This window comes from Panulirus ornatus, chromosome 40 (assembly GCF_036320965.1).
Source record: "Panulirus ornatus isolate Po-2019 chromosome 40, ASM3632096v1, whole genome shotgun sequence".
In the NCBI taxonomy this organism is placed as follows: domain Eukaryota; kingdom Metazoa; phylum Arthropoda; class Malacostraca; order Decapoda; family Palinuridae; genus Panulirus; species Panulirus ornatus.
Window position 1 is genome coordinate 7,916,579 of NC_092263.1, and position 19,409 is coordinate 7,935,987.

A 19,409-nucleotide genomic window follows, 5' to 3' on the forward strand; every position below is an offset into this window, starting at 1 on the left:
TATTGGACAGGATCACTTCGTTACGTGTGCTACTATAGACGCTTCTGCGCTTTGTATATGGTATAGATGTGGTCTGTTTCCTATCTGTGTTCAGGAGACAAGTTCATCTCTATGGATGTGTGGTAGAAACTTTATCTGTGTTTACTGTGTACTAAAGACAGACGTGTGTTCCTTGTGTTCAAATTGTGCCATTTTCCTTCGTCTGTGTGCGGTGGGAATGGCGACTGGGACGTTCTGTTCAGGAAACTGTCAAAATCGAGACGTCCTCAGTCAAACACGATAGATGTGGTCACTGGACGAAAGAGGAATTACGTGGACATCGTCTTGTTCATACTGATCTTGTGTAATGATCTATCCTATGCAGCAGAGGGAGAAAGACTTGGTGACGGTGTATCCTATGCAGCAGAGGGAGAGACACTTGGTGACGATGTATCCTATGCAGCAGAGGGAGAGACACTTGATGACAATGTATCCTATGCAGCAGAGGGAGACACACTTGGTGACGATGTATCCTATGCAGCAGAGAGAGAGAGAGAGAGAGAGACTTGGTGACTGCATCCTATGCAACAGACCGAGAGACACTTGATGACAATGTATCCTAGGCAACAGAGCGAGTCACTTGGGTTAATTTCTTATCATAGACCATAAGTCGTCGCTTCTTACTTGGTTTCAGTTCAGTAAAGCTCTTAGCAACCTGGCGAGGGCGCTCAGTTACTCCAAGAACCTCCCTATTAGCATATTGACAGGCCAGAGACGTAGTCTTCCCGAGAGAATACAGCAACAGAGCACTGGGGTCATCCCCGAGACTCTTTGTGATAGTAGAAGGGATCAGGAACTCACAGATTACCGTGGCAGAGGAAGAGAAGCGTCATGATCATTCAAAGACGAAATTTATGGACTGAATCGCTTGTAAATCCGCTCGTGTTCTCCATGTTGCTCCTCGTGACTCAAGATTCCAAGACTTATGTACAACAGATGACCCAGAGTCGTGGATTACGTCAGTTTTTAATAAAACATCATAAATACACGTGGAAAAAAAAAAGTATCTTACCACTTATTGTATGAAGCAATATGACACCACGGATGAAGGATTTTGAGAAATACCCGTTGGTCTAATCTCACATTTAACCCTGCTTTCATGATATTGTTATATATCGTGTCTTTATATATCAATTGGAAGCGACATTTCCCGTCATTTGTGGGAATAAATGATATATCTATTCCGTATTTCGATGGAAATAACTATAAAGTGGAGCTACCATAATTGTTTGTAAACAACACGAAAGGTATTGATCATTTCGGAATTCATCGTATCCATCCGGAAAGAGGCTATATATTTTTTTTGTTTTGCCGTGTGTACGTAGTTCGTCAAGGCCTGTAATGAGATCAAATCCTTCTCCGTCTGAGATGATGATCCGCTTCGAGTTAAACTGTTGTGTTAACCCTCGGGTATTGTATCATATATATATATTTCATACTATTCGCCATTTCCCACGTCAGCGAGGTAGCGTCAAGAACAGAGGACTGAGCCTTTGAGGGAAATATCCTCACTTGGCCCCCTTCTCTGTTCCTTCTTTTGGAAAATTAAAAACGAGAGGGGAGGATTTCCAGCCCCCTCGCTCCCTCCCCTTTTAGTCGCCTTCTACGACGCGCAGGGAATACGTGGCAAGTATTCTTTCTCTCCTGTCCCCAGGGATATATATATATATATATATATATATATATATATATATATATATATATATATATATATATATGTATATGTATGTATAATATAGCGAGTGTGAGAGCTACACAAGACGAACATGAACAGTTGACCAACAAGCTCTCTCACTCGCCCAAAGTCACGTCCAAGTTTGACATGTGACACGGTGGTTTGCCCCACATGACGAGGTCTCTCTCTCTCTTTCTCTCTCTCTCTCTCTCTCTCTCTCTCTCTCTCTCTCTCTCTCTCTCTCTCTCTCTCTCTCTCTCTCTCTCTCTCTCTCTCTCTCTCTCTCTCTCTCTCTCTCTCTCTCTCTCTCTCTCTCTCTTATGTGCCTCCCCCCACCTGTAACTTCAAGGCTGCACTACAGTCAGAAGTATAAAAATGATGGGACTTCTTTGGGAGTCATTTTACGTGTGTATTTGTACTTAAGGAACATGGAGACTTACTTACACTGGCAGGGCCCAACAATTCAACCTCAATTTTCCAATAGTTTTGAATATCAGTGTTCCAGTACAGTCCACATTATTTCCCCTTTACACACCAGTCTGTTGATGTAGAATTCATGTCATACACCTTTACACACCAGTACACTCCACATTATTTCCCCTTTACACACCAGCACACTCCACATTATTTCCCCTTTACACACCAGTACACTCCACATTATTTCCCCTTTACACACCAGTACACTCCACATTATTTCCCCTTTACACACCAGTACACTCCACATTATTTCCCCTTTACACACCAGTACACTCCACATTATTTCCCCTTTACACACCAGCACACTCCACATTATTTCCCCTTTACACACCAGTACACTCCACATTATTTCCCCTTTACACACCAGCACACTCCCCATTATTTCCCCTTTACACACCAGTACACTCCACATTATTTCCCCTTTACACACCAGCACACTCCACATTATTTCCCCTTTACACACCAGTACACTCCACATTATTTCCCCTTTACACACCAGTACACTCCACATTATTTCCCCTTTACACACCAGTCTGTTGATGTAGAATTGATATCATACGCCTTCACTTACCTTGCCCATCTTCCTGTTATGTTCTGTGATTCTGCTGCAGGTCCTCTGAGTTTTAAACAATAGATGTATGTCACCATCACTTAAGAATACAGACTTGACAGTCGTGTGATCTCCATAATCCTTCTTTCCTGTAGCTTAAAAGAATCGAAAACTACACTGCTCTCGACTTATTTCACTCAGAATTGGCAGCATCCTCATTTGCATTCCTTGAGACCTTCTCCAGCAGCTTTGTGGGTTTCCCCAGGTAAGGAGACTAAATCGTAGAAAGATATCTAAACTTAGGATGAGCATAGGTCGTATGTGTCTTTCTGAACATGTATTTAGCCACTTACTTAAAGACAGAGGTGACATTGATCCTACTCACCTAATGTTTTTCTGATAATAAGCTTAGCATAATGTTAATTCCAAGATCTCTTTCACACGTTGGTTCCTGGATCTTGTATCCAGATTAACTCACACTTTCTTTTTTTTAATCTGGTTGCTATGCAGCATGTTGCATTCTTTATTATTCTTCATTTGCTTTCTAATTTCTGCCTCACCTTCATATATATCCAGATACGATTCCTTTTTCCACGGGTAAGTAACTGGCACATGAGAAACAGCAGTGGCTCCATCTGAACATTCAGGAGGGTGAGAGGCATGCATGGGACGGAAAGAGTTGGTGGGAAGTGTTATACAGGGATGGCAGTGCTCTCAGCGGGCCGACTCTGGGCCAATTTTTTCAAAGACGCCCCAGCCATACCCGAACCTTACCTTACCATGAACTGGATAGATCGAGTGTTAAAGTTTTCCATGCTGTAAGTTAACCAACTTTACAGACTGTTTTATTATCATTATTATCATTATTCCCACATCATTGTGTTTGATAAAGAACATAGCTATGAAAACTTTGCCGCACTGCTCTTATCAGTCTGAATAGCCTATTATAGTTAGCTTATTCAGAAATCCGTGGATCTAATCCTAATCCATGGATTCAGAGGGACTCTCACTTGTTTCCGATCGCCCAGCTGGGAAAACTACCCAAACATGTCTTAGCTTTCAATCCACTTAGGCAAACCCCGTCTGAGTTGTATGTTTGGAAGTCGAACCTGTTTATCAGTCTTTTGTGGTGGGCAATATCACAAAACCCTATGACAGTCTTGGAATACAAGACCCACCGTTTCAGCTATGTTCTTCACCGTCTCTTGGAATTCCGTCGTGCAAAATCTCTTCTTAATGTTGTCTTTGAAGTCTTTAACAGCTTGTAACCTTTATCTTTGTTATTTTTAATGAATAGAAATCATTTTGGCTATTCTGGTGTTCCCAGAGGATTATATATTGCCAGTGAAAGTTGGGAAGATTTTGTCAATTAGTATTTTTCTCAAAAATTGATTTTCCAAGGAGCCTAGTGTTATGATATGGAATTTTTTTTTACTTATATTTTCATCAGATGACTCTGTTCACTTTTATGTTTGCCCTCACTCGTTTTGACTGAATTAACTGGATATCTTTGAGGGAAATAAATCTACTATTCTATTTATTATGTTTCATCGTAACTATACCTGTCACTTACGTATTACTTATACATTACATATAAGTTCCGTACCATTTTACAACAATATCCACTAGGATTTCAGTGTATTATTTTCAGTACGGACCTTATATATCACATGCGTTTGTTTGATCCTGTACCTCTTTTCTCACAAGATGATGCAAAGTCACGCGTGAGAGGCCAAAAAAAGGAAATCTATCAAAAGCCACCGTGAGTTCTAGCTTCCAAGTCCGTGATCATGAGAAGCGGCGAGCTAAGCCAGGCGAGCAAGGCCAGCACACGTACACCAGGAGCAAGGCTATTATAGTGGCTGGGACCCACCTACCTAATCTCTCTTGTTCCACAGGCTCGACCCGAGACCCCAGCAACCTCCCCAGGAGCGAGCAGCACAAACCTCCGACGCCATTGGCCAAAGGCAAAAGAAAGTGCGGTTGATATACCAAGGATAAGAATAAATCATGGCTTTTAAAACCTGGTTTATCTACCGATGGCGACAGGTGAGACTGGATGGTATCTCGCACACTCTTTCGCTTCTGTGTTTTTGTTCCTAAATCAGTAAATTTAATCCAAAAAAACAAAGAAGTTCTTCACCCCTCATAACCCTCTGTTTATTCACTCACAACGAATAATTCGACTCCTTTAGAACTGAGGTCGCTTCGCCTTCATCACAAACATCGTCAGCTCCCAGTTTCTTTCTGCTTTGAAATCAGTTTTTTCCCAGTCGTATCCTCTGACTTCCATAGTCCCTCCTCTTTCCCTACACGGACATTCAAAAAGACAGCAACCTCTTCTCACTCATCCTCTCCATAGGTCCAAACCATTGCACACACCTAATCTTCAGCTCAGTCACAAACTGATGTAACAACATTGTCAGTGCTGTACATAAACAGGTAATTTTTTTTTTCACTCTTCCAAAACAATTTGTGTACAGTTTACCTTCTCCTGGAATATACCTTCCATTCTTTTCATACCTTACACATCCATATCTTCCCCACAACAGCGCCTACCCATATGGTTTCCTCATTTAGCAAACGTACTTAGCGTTTTTCTATTGACACATTTCTCATCAAATACGCATACAAGCTATTCAGTTCCTATGATCCACACTCTCACTAATAAAAAAAAATTCTTAATTTCAAACTTTAGGGCAATCAACCACAGACTTCATTTAGGGCGACCAACCACAGACTCACCCTTCATTTCAGAGATTCTCTGTGATATTCATATTAATTTTCACATGTCTCTCGTCTAAATTATTGGCAAGCACGTTTAAAAGTCTTCATTCGCTTATATTTTTTTTTTTTTACCGTATTGTATTCTCTCTTAGAATATATCAACATATTACGTTTTCCCTTCGAGCTACGCTTTATTCTTCTGTAGCTACGCTTTCTTCTTCTGTAGCTACGCTTTATTCGTACTTGGCTACGCTTTCTTCTGTGACAACGCTTTCTTCTTCTGTAACTACGCTTTATTCGTACGTGGCTACGCTTTCTTCTGTGACAGCGCTTTCTCTTCTGTAGCTACGCTTTATTCGTAAGTGGCTACCCTTTCTTCTGTGACAACGCTTTCTTCTTCTGTAGCTACGCTTTCTTCTTCTGTAGCTACGCTTTATTCGTACGTGGCTATGCTCTATTCGTATGTGGCTACGCTTTATTCGTACGTGGCTACGCTCTATTCGTATGTGGCTACGCTTTCTTCTTCTGTAGCTACGCTTTATTCGTATGTGGCTACGCTCTATTCGTATGTGGATACGCTTTCTTCTTCTGTAGCTACGCTTTATTCGTACGTGGCTACGCTCTATTCGTATGTGGCTACGCTTTCTTCTTCTGTAGCTACGCTTTATTCGTACGTGGCTACGCTCTATTCGTATGTGGATACGCTTTCTTCTTCTGTAGCTACGCTTTATTCGTACGTGGCTACGCTCTATTCGTATGTGGCTACGCTTTCTTCTTCTGTAGCTACGCTTTATTCGTACGTGGCTACGCTCTATTCGTATGTGGATACGCTTTCTTCTTCTGTAGCTACGCTTTCTTCTTCTGTAGCTACGCTTTCTTCTTCTGTAGCTACGCTTTATTCGTACGTGGCTACGCTCTATTCGTATGTAGCTACGCTTTATTCGTACGTGGCTACGCTCTATTCGTATGTGGATACGCTTTCTTCTTCTGTGGCACCGCTTTCTTCTTCTGTAGCTACGCTTTATTCGTATGTGGCTACGCTTTCTTCTTCTGTAGCTACGCTTTATTCGTATGTGGCTACGCTTTCTTCTTCAGTGTCGTGCATGCTGGTGTGGTATGTGTCCAGATCACTAACACAAAGTCTGACATGTTCCTTCGTGCCCAGATCTGTGTGTCGTAAACAAAAGAGTCTGACATGTTTCTTCGTGCCCAGATCTGCGTGTCGTGCATCCTGGTGTGTTCGGTGTTGTGCACGGGCACCGTGGTTGGGTGGTCAGTGGAGGTGTCGCGCATGATGATGGATCCTTTTGCCAGCTTCAACCTGACGCAGGACGACCAGCAGTGGCTCGGTGAGTGGCTCCCAAACGAACCAACTCCACTCCCAGTGAGGGCCTGGAACTCGAAACCTCCCTGGAGTTCCAGGCTCTTCCAGATCTGGCTATGTGAAGATTACATCTATTTCTAAATGTCTTTTGTTTTTACATCTTTTTCTTATTTCTTTTTTTTCTTTTGAGGCAATGATGGCTTTGGTTAAGATGTAAGCGACGTGATTCAACTGAAAACGTAAACGTGTGTAGGGTTGAGTGCCCAGTAGCAAATGAATTTTGGGTAAACACGAAGATGTGTTGGAAGGTCAAGCCCCCTTGGAAGACACTTATGGTACAGAAATAAGGTCACACAAGGGCACAGAGAATAAGGTCAAAACAATGAAAGACACTTTATAATGGTACATATTACAGACTTTGGGTCACACAAGGGCACAAAAGAATATGGTCACAACAATGAAAGACACTTTATAATGGTACATATTACAGACTTTGGGTCACACAAGGGCACAAAAGAATATGGTCACAACAATGAAAGACACTTTATAATGGTACATATTACAGACTTTGGGTCACACAAGGGCACAAAAGAATATGGTCACAACAATGAAAGACACTTTATAATGGTACATTTACAGACGTTCAGTCACACAAGGGCACAACAATGGAATACACCCATAGTGTTGCTTGTAGACAACAGGTCACAAAGATCTCTCTGTTGTAAGAGTTTGCGTTACTGATCATCACGCTTGCACGGGCCAGCCCGCCTCTAGAATCTAACCCAAATTGGTTCGAACACTGGTCGCTGTAGCCAGTCCACAGTCCACCCAGCTGTTCATCCTTCCCTATGGACTGGTCGACAGAATAAGTACCTGGCATAGGCTAGGGTGTGTGTGTGTGTGTGTTTGTGTGCATACGTAGAAGTAAAGGCATGATGCATAATATACAAAATTAAGAAGAGTCGGGCAACACAAGTGTAACACGGGAAGACACATAAGGTCACACTAGGGCACAGACTGATTAGGTCACATGGTTGGTACACATGTACAGAAGCTGGGTCACGTCGGTACACACACACACCTCCCCCTCCAAATATGTTGTATGTATACTAAGCAGGCGTGATGATGAGGAGGAGGAGGTGGTCGCTGGTAATAATGTACGTCCGGCGTGTGGTTCTCTGCAGTGTCGAGCGCTGGGGTGGCTGCCATCTTCTCGACGGCTGGGAGTGGGGTCCTGGTGGAAGCTGTGGGTCCTTGTCGTCTCATCAGCTTCGTTCTCCTCCCCGCCTGCGTCGGCTGGATCCTGATGGCTGTTACGGACTCCCTCCTCTGGATCTACATCGGGCGGATCATCACAGGCGGTGTGGGTTTGATGCTCACCACTGTAGTGCAGGTGGGTGTGATGGCCATGGTTGAACAAGACTTGGGGGGTCTGTTGCTCCGGCTGGTGTAGGTGGGGTCGCTGCTGTTGTACGTGGGTAGTGGTGGTTGGTGCAGGTGGGGTCGGGTATGTGTGGGTGCTTATGGTGTAGTTGGGTGCTGGTGGTGTAAGTGGATCTTGTTGGTGTAGGTGGATACTGCTGGTGTAGGTGGATACTGCTGGTGTAGGTGGATACTGCTGGTGTAGGTGGATATTGCTGGTGTAGGTGGGTACTGCTGGAGTGAGTGGGCCCTTATAGTGTAGTTGGGTCCTGCTTGTGTCAGTGGATATTGCTGGTGTAGGTGGGTCCTGCTGGAGAAGGTGGGTCCTGCTTGTGTCAGTGGATACTGCTGGTGTAGATGGTTACTGCTGGTGTACGTGGATACCACTTGTGTACGTGGGCACTGGTGGTGTAAGTGGGGACTCCTGTCGACGTAGAAGTGTTCTAAAGTACTAAAAAAAAGAAAATGAATAATAATGCAAATTCTTCTTGTGGAGGAAAAACATGAGAAGGTAAAGAGTTCCAGAGTTAAGCATTGTAGGGGAAGAAGCAGATGTCACAACCACCTATCCATGAGCTCCTCAGTGGCAAATGGGTCTCGTTAATGACGGGGGGGCCCCCACAACACCACCTCGTTCTCAACCATTTCCGAACGCCCTTGACGATCTACGTGTCTGTGTGTCTGCATACGTCGAAGTCAAGCCATGATACATAATATACATGAGTAAAAGTCGGGGATGAGGTCAACACAAGAACGTAGACTCTCTCTTTCTCTATCTCTCTATCTCTCTCTTTCTCTCTATCTCCTCCCGCAGCCGCTCCTGGCGGAGATATGCACGGCGGACGTGCGAGGTCTCCTGTCGGCGCTGCCGGAGATCGTGGTCAGCATCGGCGTGTTGCTGGTGTACACCCTGGCTCGCTTCCTGGACTGGCAGAGCACGACCCTCGTCTGTGGGATCCTCCTCTTCCCGGTCACCGTGGGCGTCCTCTTCGTCCCGGAGTCGCCTTACTGGCTACTGAAGAAGGGGAAGGAGAAGATGGCCCTCAGGTGAGCCCACGACCACGTCCTCCCGCAGGAGTTATGAGAGAGAGAGGTGGGAGTGAATGACGAAGGGTCTGTACCAGGTCTGAGTGGATGATTTGGCCACAAGCTGTGTTACTCGTGCTTGTAGCAGGTCTGGGTGGAGGATATGGCCACAAGCTGTGTTACTCGTGCTTGTAGGAGTGTCTGTAGCAGATGTGAGTGGATGATCTGTCCACAAGCTGTGCCCCTGGTGCTTGTAGCAGGTCTGAGTGGATGACCTGTCCACAAGCTGTTTTACTCGTGCTTGTAGGAGTGTCTATAGCAGGTCTGAGTGGATAATCTGTCCACAAGCTGTGTTACTCGTGCTTGTAGGAGTGTCTGTAGCAGATGTGAGTGAATGATCTATCCACAAGCTGTGCCCCTGGTGCTTGTAGCAGGTCTGAGTCGATGATCTGTCCACAAGCTGTGTTACTCGTGCTTGTAGGAGTGTCTGTAGCAGATGTGAGTGAATGATCTGTCCACAAGCTGTATCCCTGGTGCTTGTAGCAGGTCTGAGTGGATGTTCTGTCCACAAGGTGTGCCCCTGGTGCTTGTAGGAGTGTCTGTAGCAGGTCTGAGTGGATGATCTGTCCACAAGCTGTACCCCTGATGCTTGTAGCAGGTCTGAGTGAATGATCTGGCCACAAGCTGTGTTACTCGTGCTTGTAGGAGTGTCTGTAGCAGGTCTGAGTGGATGTTCTGTCCACAAGCTCTGCCCCTGGTGCTTGTAGGAGTGTCTGTAGCAGGTCTGAGTGGATGATCTGTCCACAAGCTGTGCCCCTGGTGCTTGTACAGGTCTGAGTGGATGATCTGTCCACAAGCTGTGTTACTCGTGCTTGTAGGAGTGTCTGTAGCAGGTCTGAGTGGATGACCTGTCCACAAGCTATGCCACTCGTGCTTGTAGCAGGTCTGAGTGAATGACCTGTCCACAAGCTGTGTTACTGATGCTTGTAGCACGTCTGAGTGGATGATCTGTCCACAAGCTGTGCCCCTGGTGCTTGTAGTAGGTCTGAGTGAATGATCTGTCCACAAGCTGTGCCTCTAGTGCTTGTAGAAGGTCTGAGTGAATGCCCTGTCCACAAGCTGTGCCACTCGTGCTTGTAGCAGGTCTGAATGAATGCCCTGTCCACAAGATGTGCCACTCGTGCTTGTAGCAGGTCTGAGTGAATGCTCTGTCCACAAGCTGTGCCTCTAGTGCTTGTAGCAGGTCTGAGTGAATGCCCTGTCCACAAGCTGTGCCCCTAGTGCTTTCACGCACTCAAATCATGTCATGTCAGGTGATGATAACCCAGGGGCCTTCTTACCTCCCTCCCACCTTCCCATCTTCCCCCAGGGCCCTGATGAAGCTACGGGCCCCCGAGCACGACGTGGACGCTGAGCTGCAGACCATCCGGGAGGCCCTGAGCCAACAGGCTGAGCACAACACCATCATGCAACAGGTGAGAGAGGAAGTGGCCACACACCATGGGTTCCCTTCACTACGTCCTGGTACATGTATATGTACCCACAAGTAGACACATATGTTGTCACAAGTAGACACATATGTACCCACAAGTATACACATATGTCGTCACAAGTAGACACATATGTACCCACAAGTAGACACATATGTTGTCACAAGTGGACACATATGTTGTTACAAGTAGACACATATGTGCCCACAAGTATACACATATGTTGTCACAAGTAGACACATATGTACCCACAAGTAGACACATATGTTGTCACAAGTGGACACATATGTTGTTACAAGTAGACACATATGTGCCCACAAGTATACACATATGTTGTCACAAGTAGACACATATGTGCCCACAAGTATACACATATGTTGTCACAAGTAGACACATATGTACCCACAAGTATACACATATGTTGTCACAGTAGACACATATGTACCCACAAGTAGACACATATGTTGTCACAAGTGGACACATATGTTGTCACAAGTAGACACATATGTACCCACAAGTATACACATATGTTCTCACAAGTAGACACATATGCACCCACAAGTATGCATATGTCGTCACAAGTAGACACATATGTACCCACAAGTATGCATATATGGTGTCACAAGTAGACACATATGTACCCACAAGTATACACATATGTCGTCACAAGTAGACACATATGTACCCACAAGTATGCATATATGTTGTCACAAGTAGACACATATGTACCCACAAGTATGCATATATGTTGTCACAAGTAGACACATATGTACCCACAAGTATGCATATATGTTGTCACAAGTAGACACATATGTACCCACAAGTATGCATATATGTTGTCACAAGTAGACACATATGTACCCACAAGTATACACATATGTTCTCACAAGTAGACACATATGCACCCACAAGTATGCATATGTCGTCACAAGTAGACACATATGTACCCACAAGTATGCATATATGTTGTCACAAGTAGACACATATGTCGTCACAAGTAGACACATATGTACACACAAGTATACACATATGTCGTCACAAGTAGACACATATGTACCCACAAGTATGCATATGTCGTCACAAGTAGACGCATATGTACCCACAAGTATGCATATATGTTGTCACAAGTAGACACATATGTACCCACAAGTATACACATATGTTCTCACAAGTAGACACATATGCACCCACAAGTATGCATATATGTTGTCACAAGTAGACACATATGTACCCACAAGTATGCATATATGTTGTCACAAGTAGACACATATGTACCCACAAGTATGCATATATGTTGTCACAAGTAGACACATATGCACCCACAAGTATGCATATATGTTGTCACAAGTAGACACATATGTACCCACAAGTATGCATATATGTTGTCACAAGTAGACACATATGTACCCACAAGTATGCATATATGTTGTCACAAGTAGACACATATGTACCCACAAGTATGCATATATGTTGTCACAAGTAGACACATATGTACCCACAAGTATGCATATATGTTGTCACAAGTAGACACATATGTACCCACAAGTATGCATATATGTCGTCACAAGTAGACACATATGTACCCACAAGTATGCATATATGTTGTCACAAGTAGACACATATGTACCCACAAGTATGCATATATGTTGTCACAAGTAGACACATATGTACCCACAAGTATGCATATATGTTGTCACAAGTAGACACATATGTACCCACAAGTATGCATATATGTTGTCACAAGTAGACACATATGTACCCACAAGTACGCATATATGTTGTCACAAGTAGACACATATGTACCCACAAGTATGCATATATGTTGTCACAAGTAGACACATATGTACCCACAAGTATGCATATATGTTGTCACAAGTAGACACATATGTACACACAAGTATGCACATATGTCGTCACAAGTAGACACATATGTACCCACAAGTATGCATATATGTTGTCACAAGTAGACACATATGTACCCACAAGTATACACATATGTTCTCACAAGTAGACACATATGCACCCACAAGTATGCATATGTCGTCACAAGTAGACACATATGTACCCACAAGTATACACATATGGTGTCACAAGTAGACACATATGTACCCACAAGTATGCATATATGTTGTCACAAGTAGACGCATATGTACCCACAAGTATACACATATGTTCTCACAAGTAGACACATATGCACCCACAAGTATGCATATGTCGTCACAAGTAGACACATATGTACCCACAAGTATACACATATGGTGTCACAAGTAGACACATATGTACCCACAAGTATACACATATGTCGTCACAAGTAGACACATGTACCCACAAGTATACACATGTACCCACAAGTAGACACATATGTTGTCACAAGTATACACATATGTTGTCACAAGTATGCACACATAGATATATACGCAGGGAGACACACATATGTACCCACAGGTAGACAGATATGTCGTCACTAGTAGACACATATGTACCCACAAGTAGACAGATATGTAGTCATAGTAGACACATATGTACCCACAAGTAGACACATATGTATCCACAGGTAGACCCATATATACCCACAGGTAGACGGATATGTACCCACAGGTAGAGGGATATGTACCCACAGGTAGACGGATATATACCCACAGATAGACGGAAATGTACCCACAGGTAGACAGATATGTACTCATACGTATACATATACATATGTATCTATGGGTAGATACATATTGATCCACAGGTAGGAAGATACATATGTTACCCATAGATAAACAGACATATATGTTACCCATCGATAGACACATATGTACCCACAGGTAGAGGACACACCTGTAATCGTGTCACATGTGGAACCACCTGGTCTAATGGTGTGTGTGTGTGTGTTGCCACAGATTAGGTCATTGAAGGAACCAGGCAACTACCGCCCAGTCCTGCTCGTTACCAGCATCTTCATCCTGCGTGAGCTCGGGGGCGCCATGGTCATCTTCATGTACGCCGTCTACTTCTTCGAGAACGCGGGCGCCGCCCTCGACCCATTCACGTCCTCTGTGCTGCTGGGGATCTGTCGTCTCGTCTTCACCTTCGTCTCGGCCGCTACCATCGACAGGCTGGGTCGCCGACCTCTCCTCATCGTCTCCTCCGTCGTGTGCGGCGTCGCCCTCTTCATCACAGGTGAGGAAGACCTGTCTGACGGAGTCTAAAGAGCGTTTACACTCCTCCTCCTCCTCCTCCCTTTTCTTCTGACGATGTCCTCACCCTCCTGCAGGAGGGGTCTTGTACGCGGATTCCGAGGGCGTGGGGTGGGTGCCCCTCCTCGCCATCATGGTTTACGTGGCGTCCTTCGGTCTAGGGGCAGGGCCCGTGCCGTGGATCCTGCTTGGGGAGTTGCTGCCCACGCCCGTGCGCTCCCTGGGCGCCTCCATCACCACCAGCACCTTCGTCGTCGTCCTCTTCCTCATAACGGAGGTGAGGAGAGAGAGAGAGAGGGAGAGAGAGAGAGAGAGAGAGAGAGAGAGAGAGGGGGAGAGAGAGAGAGAGAGAGAGGAGGTGGGTGGGTGGGTCAGAGCCAATGGGGTTTCTCCCCTCACTTGCCTCTCCTCACTACGAGTCCCTCATTAATGTCCACCTCATGATCACTCACGTAGTGACAAAGTACCTCATAAAACCCTCGAGGCACGACGGGACGACCCCTTGAGCACGACGGTACGACCCTCTTGAGCCACGAAAGACGACCCTCTTGAACACGACGGTACGACCCTTTGAGACCGACATACGGCCTTGAGCACGACGGTACGACCCGTTGAGCACGACAGACGACCCTCTTGAACACGACGGTACGACCCTTTGAGACCGACATACGGCCTTGAGCACGATGGTACGACCCCTTGAGCACGACAGACGACCATCTTGAACACGACAGTACGACCCCTTAGGCACGACAGACGGCTCTCTTGAACACGACGGGACGACCCCTTGAGCACAACAGACGACCTCTTGAACACGACGGTACGACCCTTTGAGACCGACATACGGCCTTGAGCACGACGGTACGACCCTCTTGAGCACGACAGACGACCCTCTTGAGCACGACGGGACGACCCCTTAGGCACGACAGACGGCCTCTTGAACACGACGGTACGACCCTCTTGAACTCGACGGGACGACCCCTTAGGCACGACAGACGACCTTGAGCACGATGGTACGACCCCTTGAGCACGACAGACGACCATCTTGAACACGACAGTACGACCCCTTAGGCACGACAGACGGCTCTCTTGAACACGACGGGACGACCCCTTGAGCACAACAGACGACCTCTTGAACACGACGGTACGACCCTTTGAGACCGACATACGGCCTTGAGCACGACGGTACGACCCTCTTGAGCACGACAGACGACCCTCTTGAGCACGACGGGACGACCCCTTAGGCACGACAGACGGCCTCTTGAACACGACGGTACGACCCTCTTGAACTCGACGGGACGACCCCTTAGGCACGACAGACGACCTTGAGCACGATGGTACGACCCCTTGAGCACGACAGACGACCATCTTGAACACGACAGTACGACCCCTTAGGCACGACAGACGGCTCTCTTGAACACGACGGGACGACCCCTTGAGCACAACAGACGACCTCTTGAACACGACGGTACGACCCTTTGAGACCGACATACGGCCTTGAGCACGACGGTACGACCCTCTTGAGCACGACAGACGACCCTCTTGAGCACGACGGGACGACCCCTTAGGCACGACAGACGGCCTCTTGAACACGACGGTACGACCCTCTTGAACTCGACGGGACGACCCCTTAGGCACGACAGACGACCTTGAGCACGATGGTACGACCCCTTGAGCACGACAGACGACCATCTTGAACACGACAGTACGACCCCTTAGGCACGACAGACGGCTCTCTTGAACACGACGGGACGACCCCTTGAGCACAACAGACGACCTCGTGAACACGACGGTACGACCCTTTGAGACCGACATACGGCCTTGAGCACGACGGTACGACCCTCTTGAGCACGACAGACGGCCATCTTGAACACGACGGTACGACCCCTTGAGCACGACAGACGACCTCGTGAACACGACGGTACGACCCTTTGAGACCGACATACGGCCTTGAGCACGACAGACGACCCTCTTGAGCACGACGGGACGACCCCTTGAACCACGAAAGACGACCCTCTTGAGCACGACGGGACGACCCTCTTGAGCACGACAGACGGCTCTCTTGAACACGACGGTACGACCCTTTGAGCACGACAAACGGCTCTCTTGAACACGACGGTACGACCCTTTGAGACCGACATACGGGCTTGAGCACGACAGACGACCTTGAGCACGAAGGGACGACCCCTGGAGCACGACAAAACGACCCTCTCGAACACGACGGGACGACCTCTTGAGCACGACAAAACGACCCTCTTGAACACGACGGGACGACCCCTTGAGCACAACGAAACGACCCTCTTGTACACGACGGTACGGCCCATTGAGCACGACAAAACGACCCTCTTGAACACTACGGGACGACCCCTTGAGCACGACGGGACGACCCCTTGAACACGACGGTACGACCCATTGAGCACGACAAAACGACCCTCTTGAACACGACGGGACGACCCCTTGAGCACGACGAAACGACCCTCTTGACCACGACGGTACGACCCCTTCAGCACGAGAAAACGACCCTCGACCACGACGGGACGACACTCAGAAAGGCCACCATACGTAAAGGTTCGTATCAGGAGTCGTGCCTCGAGGGTCGTGCGACGTTGCTCGGGGGGGGGGGGGGGGTCGTCCTGATCATAATAATCATCATCTTCCACACGTTACTCCCCCTCTACCACACGTTACTCCCCCTCTACCACACGTTACTCCCCCTCTACCACACGTTACTCCCCCTCTGCCACACGTTACTCCCCCTCTACCACACGTTACTCCCTCTCTACCACACGTTACTCCCCCTCTACCACACGTTACTCCCCCTCTACCACACGTTACTCCCCCTCTACCACAGGTGTTCCCTGACGTGTCTATCACCATCCCCCACACGTTACTCCCCCTCTACCACACGTTACTCCCCCTCTACCACACGTTACTCCCCCTCTACCACACGTTACTCCCCCTCTACCACACGTTACTCCCCCTCTACCACACGTTACTCCCCCTCTACCACACGTTACTCCCCCTCTACCACACGTTACTCCCCCTCTACCACACGTTACTCCCCCTCTACCACACGTTACTCCCTCTCTACCACACGTTACTCCCCCTCTACCACACGTTACTCCCCCTCTACCACACGTTACTCCCCCTCTACCACACGTTGCTCCCCCTCTACCACAGGTGTTCCCTGATGTGTCTATCACCATCCCCACACGTTACTCCCCCTCTACCACACGTTACTCCCCCTCTACCACACGTTACTCCCCCTCTACCACACGTTACTCCCCCTCTACCACACGTTACTCCCCCTCTACCACACGTTACTCCCCCTCTACCACACGTTACTCCCCCTCTACCACACGTTACTCCCCCTCTACCACACGTTACTCCCTCTCTACCACACGTTACTCCCCCCTCTACCACACGTTACTCCCCCTCTACCACACGTTACTCCCCCTCTACCACACGTTGCTCCCCCTCTACCACAGGTGTTCCCTGATGTGTCTATCACCATCCCCACACGTTACTCCCCCTCTACCACAGGTGTTCCCTGACGTGTCTGTCACCATCCCCACACGTTACTCCCCCTCTACCACAAGTGTTCCCTGACGTGTCTGTCACCATCCCCACACGTTACTCCCCCTCTACCACAGGTGTTCCCTGACGTGTCTATCACCATCCCCACACGTTACTCCCCCTCTACCACAGGTGTTCCCTGACGTGTCTATCACCATCCCCACACGTTACTCCCCCTCTACCACAGGTGTTCCCTGATGTGTCTATCACCATCCCCACACGTTACTCCCCCTCTACCACAGGTGTTCCCTGATGTGTCTATCACCATCCCCACACGTTGCTCCCCCTCTACCACAGGTGTTCCCTGATGTGTCTATCACCATCCCCACACGTTGCTCCCCCTCTACCACAGGTGTTCCCTGATGTGTCTATCACCATCCCCACACGTTACTCCCCCTCTACCACAGGTGTTCCCTGATGTGTCTATCACCATCCCCACACGTTGCTCCCCCTCTACCACAGGTGTTCCCTGATGTGTCTATCACCATCCCCACACGTTGCTCCCCCTCTACCACAGGTATTCCCTGATGTGTCTATCACCATCCCCACACGTTACTCCCCCTCTACCACAGGTATTCCCTGATGTGTCTATCACCATCCCCACACGTTACTCCCCCTCTACCACACGTTACTCCCCCTCTACCACAGGTGTTCCCTGACGTGTCTGTCACCATCGGGCTGCGGAACGCCGTGATCGTCTTCGCCTCCTTCGAGCTCATGCTGGCGCTGCTGGCCTTCTTCTTCCTACCGGAGACCCGCGGGCGCACGCTGGAGGAGCTCCAGCACGCCTTCGTCGGCAACTCCGTCCTCACGCCCTTCTCCGCCGCTGGGCGGGAGGGCTACATGCCCGCCTACGGCAGTACCTTCCCATCGACCTCCCAGGGCCTGGAGAAGGTGCACTAGTCTCCCCAACCAACCTCCCAACCTCCCAGGGCCTGGAGAAGGTGCCCTAGTCTCCCCCAGCCCACTTACCAACCTCCCAAGGCCTGGAGAAGGTGCCCTAGTCTCCCCAACCCACCTACCAACCTCCCAGGGCCTGGAGAAGGTGCCCTAGTCTCCCCCAACCAACCTACCAACCTCCCAGGACCTGGAGAAGGTGCCCTAGTCTCCCCCAGCCCACCTACCAACCTCCCAGGGCCTGGAGAAGGTGCCCTAGTCTCCCCCAGCCCACTTACCAACCTCCCAAGGCCTGGAGAAGGTGCCCTAGTCTCCCCCAACCAACCTACCAACCTCCCAGGGCCTGGAGAAGGTGCCCTAGTCTCCCCAACCCACCTACCAACCTCCCAGGGCCTGGAGAAGGTGCACTAGTCTCCCCCAACCCACCTACCAACCTCCCAGGGCCTGGAGAAGGTGCACTAGTCTCCCCCACCCAACCTCCCAGGGCCTGGAGAAGGTGCACTAGTCTCCCCAACCCACCTACCAACCTCCCAGGGCCTGGAGAAGGTGCACTAGTCTCCCCCACCCAACCTCCCAGGGCCTGGAGAAGGTGCACTAGTCTCCCCAACCGACCTACCAACCTCCCAGGGCCTGGAGAGCGTGCACTAGTCTCCCCAGCCCACCTACCAACCTCCCAGGACCTGGAGAAGGTGCCCTAGCCTCCCCAACCAACCCAAGGGCTCTCCTACTCTCCTACTGTATATATATATATATATATATATATATATATATATATATATATATATATATATATATATATTCAATCTTTAATATTCATCTACACTTTGGGGTTAAGGGAACAATCCCTTACAGTGAAACACTGTTGGATATGTCTGGCACTTACTAAATTTTTTGTATCACATAGAACGAAATATGGTCTCTTATTGGTATTTATGACTAATTGATTTAAAGATCCCATTCAGCTCCAAGAAGGAAGGGTGAATGGTTCATACTGCTGGGGTCCACTTCAATTTGCCACTGCTCCTGT

At 48.0% G+C, this 19,409-nt stretch overlaps 1 protein-coding gene across 2 annotated transcripts in view; it reads left to right on the forward strand.

Moving 5' to 3' along the window:
- The window catches only part of LOC139761337 (trehalose transporter 1-like protein), a 45,528-nt gene extending 26,618 nt beyond the window's left edge, over positions 1–18,910 (forward strand). For both annotated transcript variants that reach the window (XM_071685405.1, XM_071685404.1), the window contains exons 2-9: positions 4,640–4,790; positions 6,682–6,817; positions 7,977–8,185; positions 9,029–9,261; positions 10,610–10,715; positions 13,616–13,895; positions 13,990–14,189; positions 18,134–18,910. In XM_071685405.1, coding sequence (XP_071541506.1) covers positions 4,752–4,790; positions 6,682–6,817; positions 7,977–8,185; positions 9,029–9,261; positions 10,610–10,715; positions 13,616–13,895; positions 13,990–14,189; positions 18,134–18,388 — 1,458 coding nt within the window. In that variant the 5' untranslated portion in view covers positions 4,640–4,751 and the 3' untranslated portion in view covers positions 18,389–18,910. The remainder of the gene's footprint in view (positions 1–4,639; positions 4,791–6,681; positions 6,818–7,976; positions 8,186–9,028; positions 9,262–10,609; positions 10,716–13,615; positions 13,896–13,989; positions 14,190–18,133) is intronic.
- The last annotated feature ends 499 nt before the right edge of the window (positions 18,911–19,409 follow it).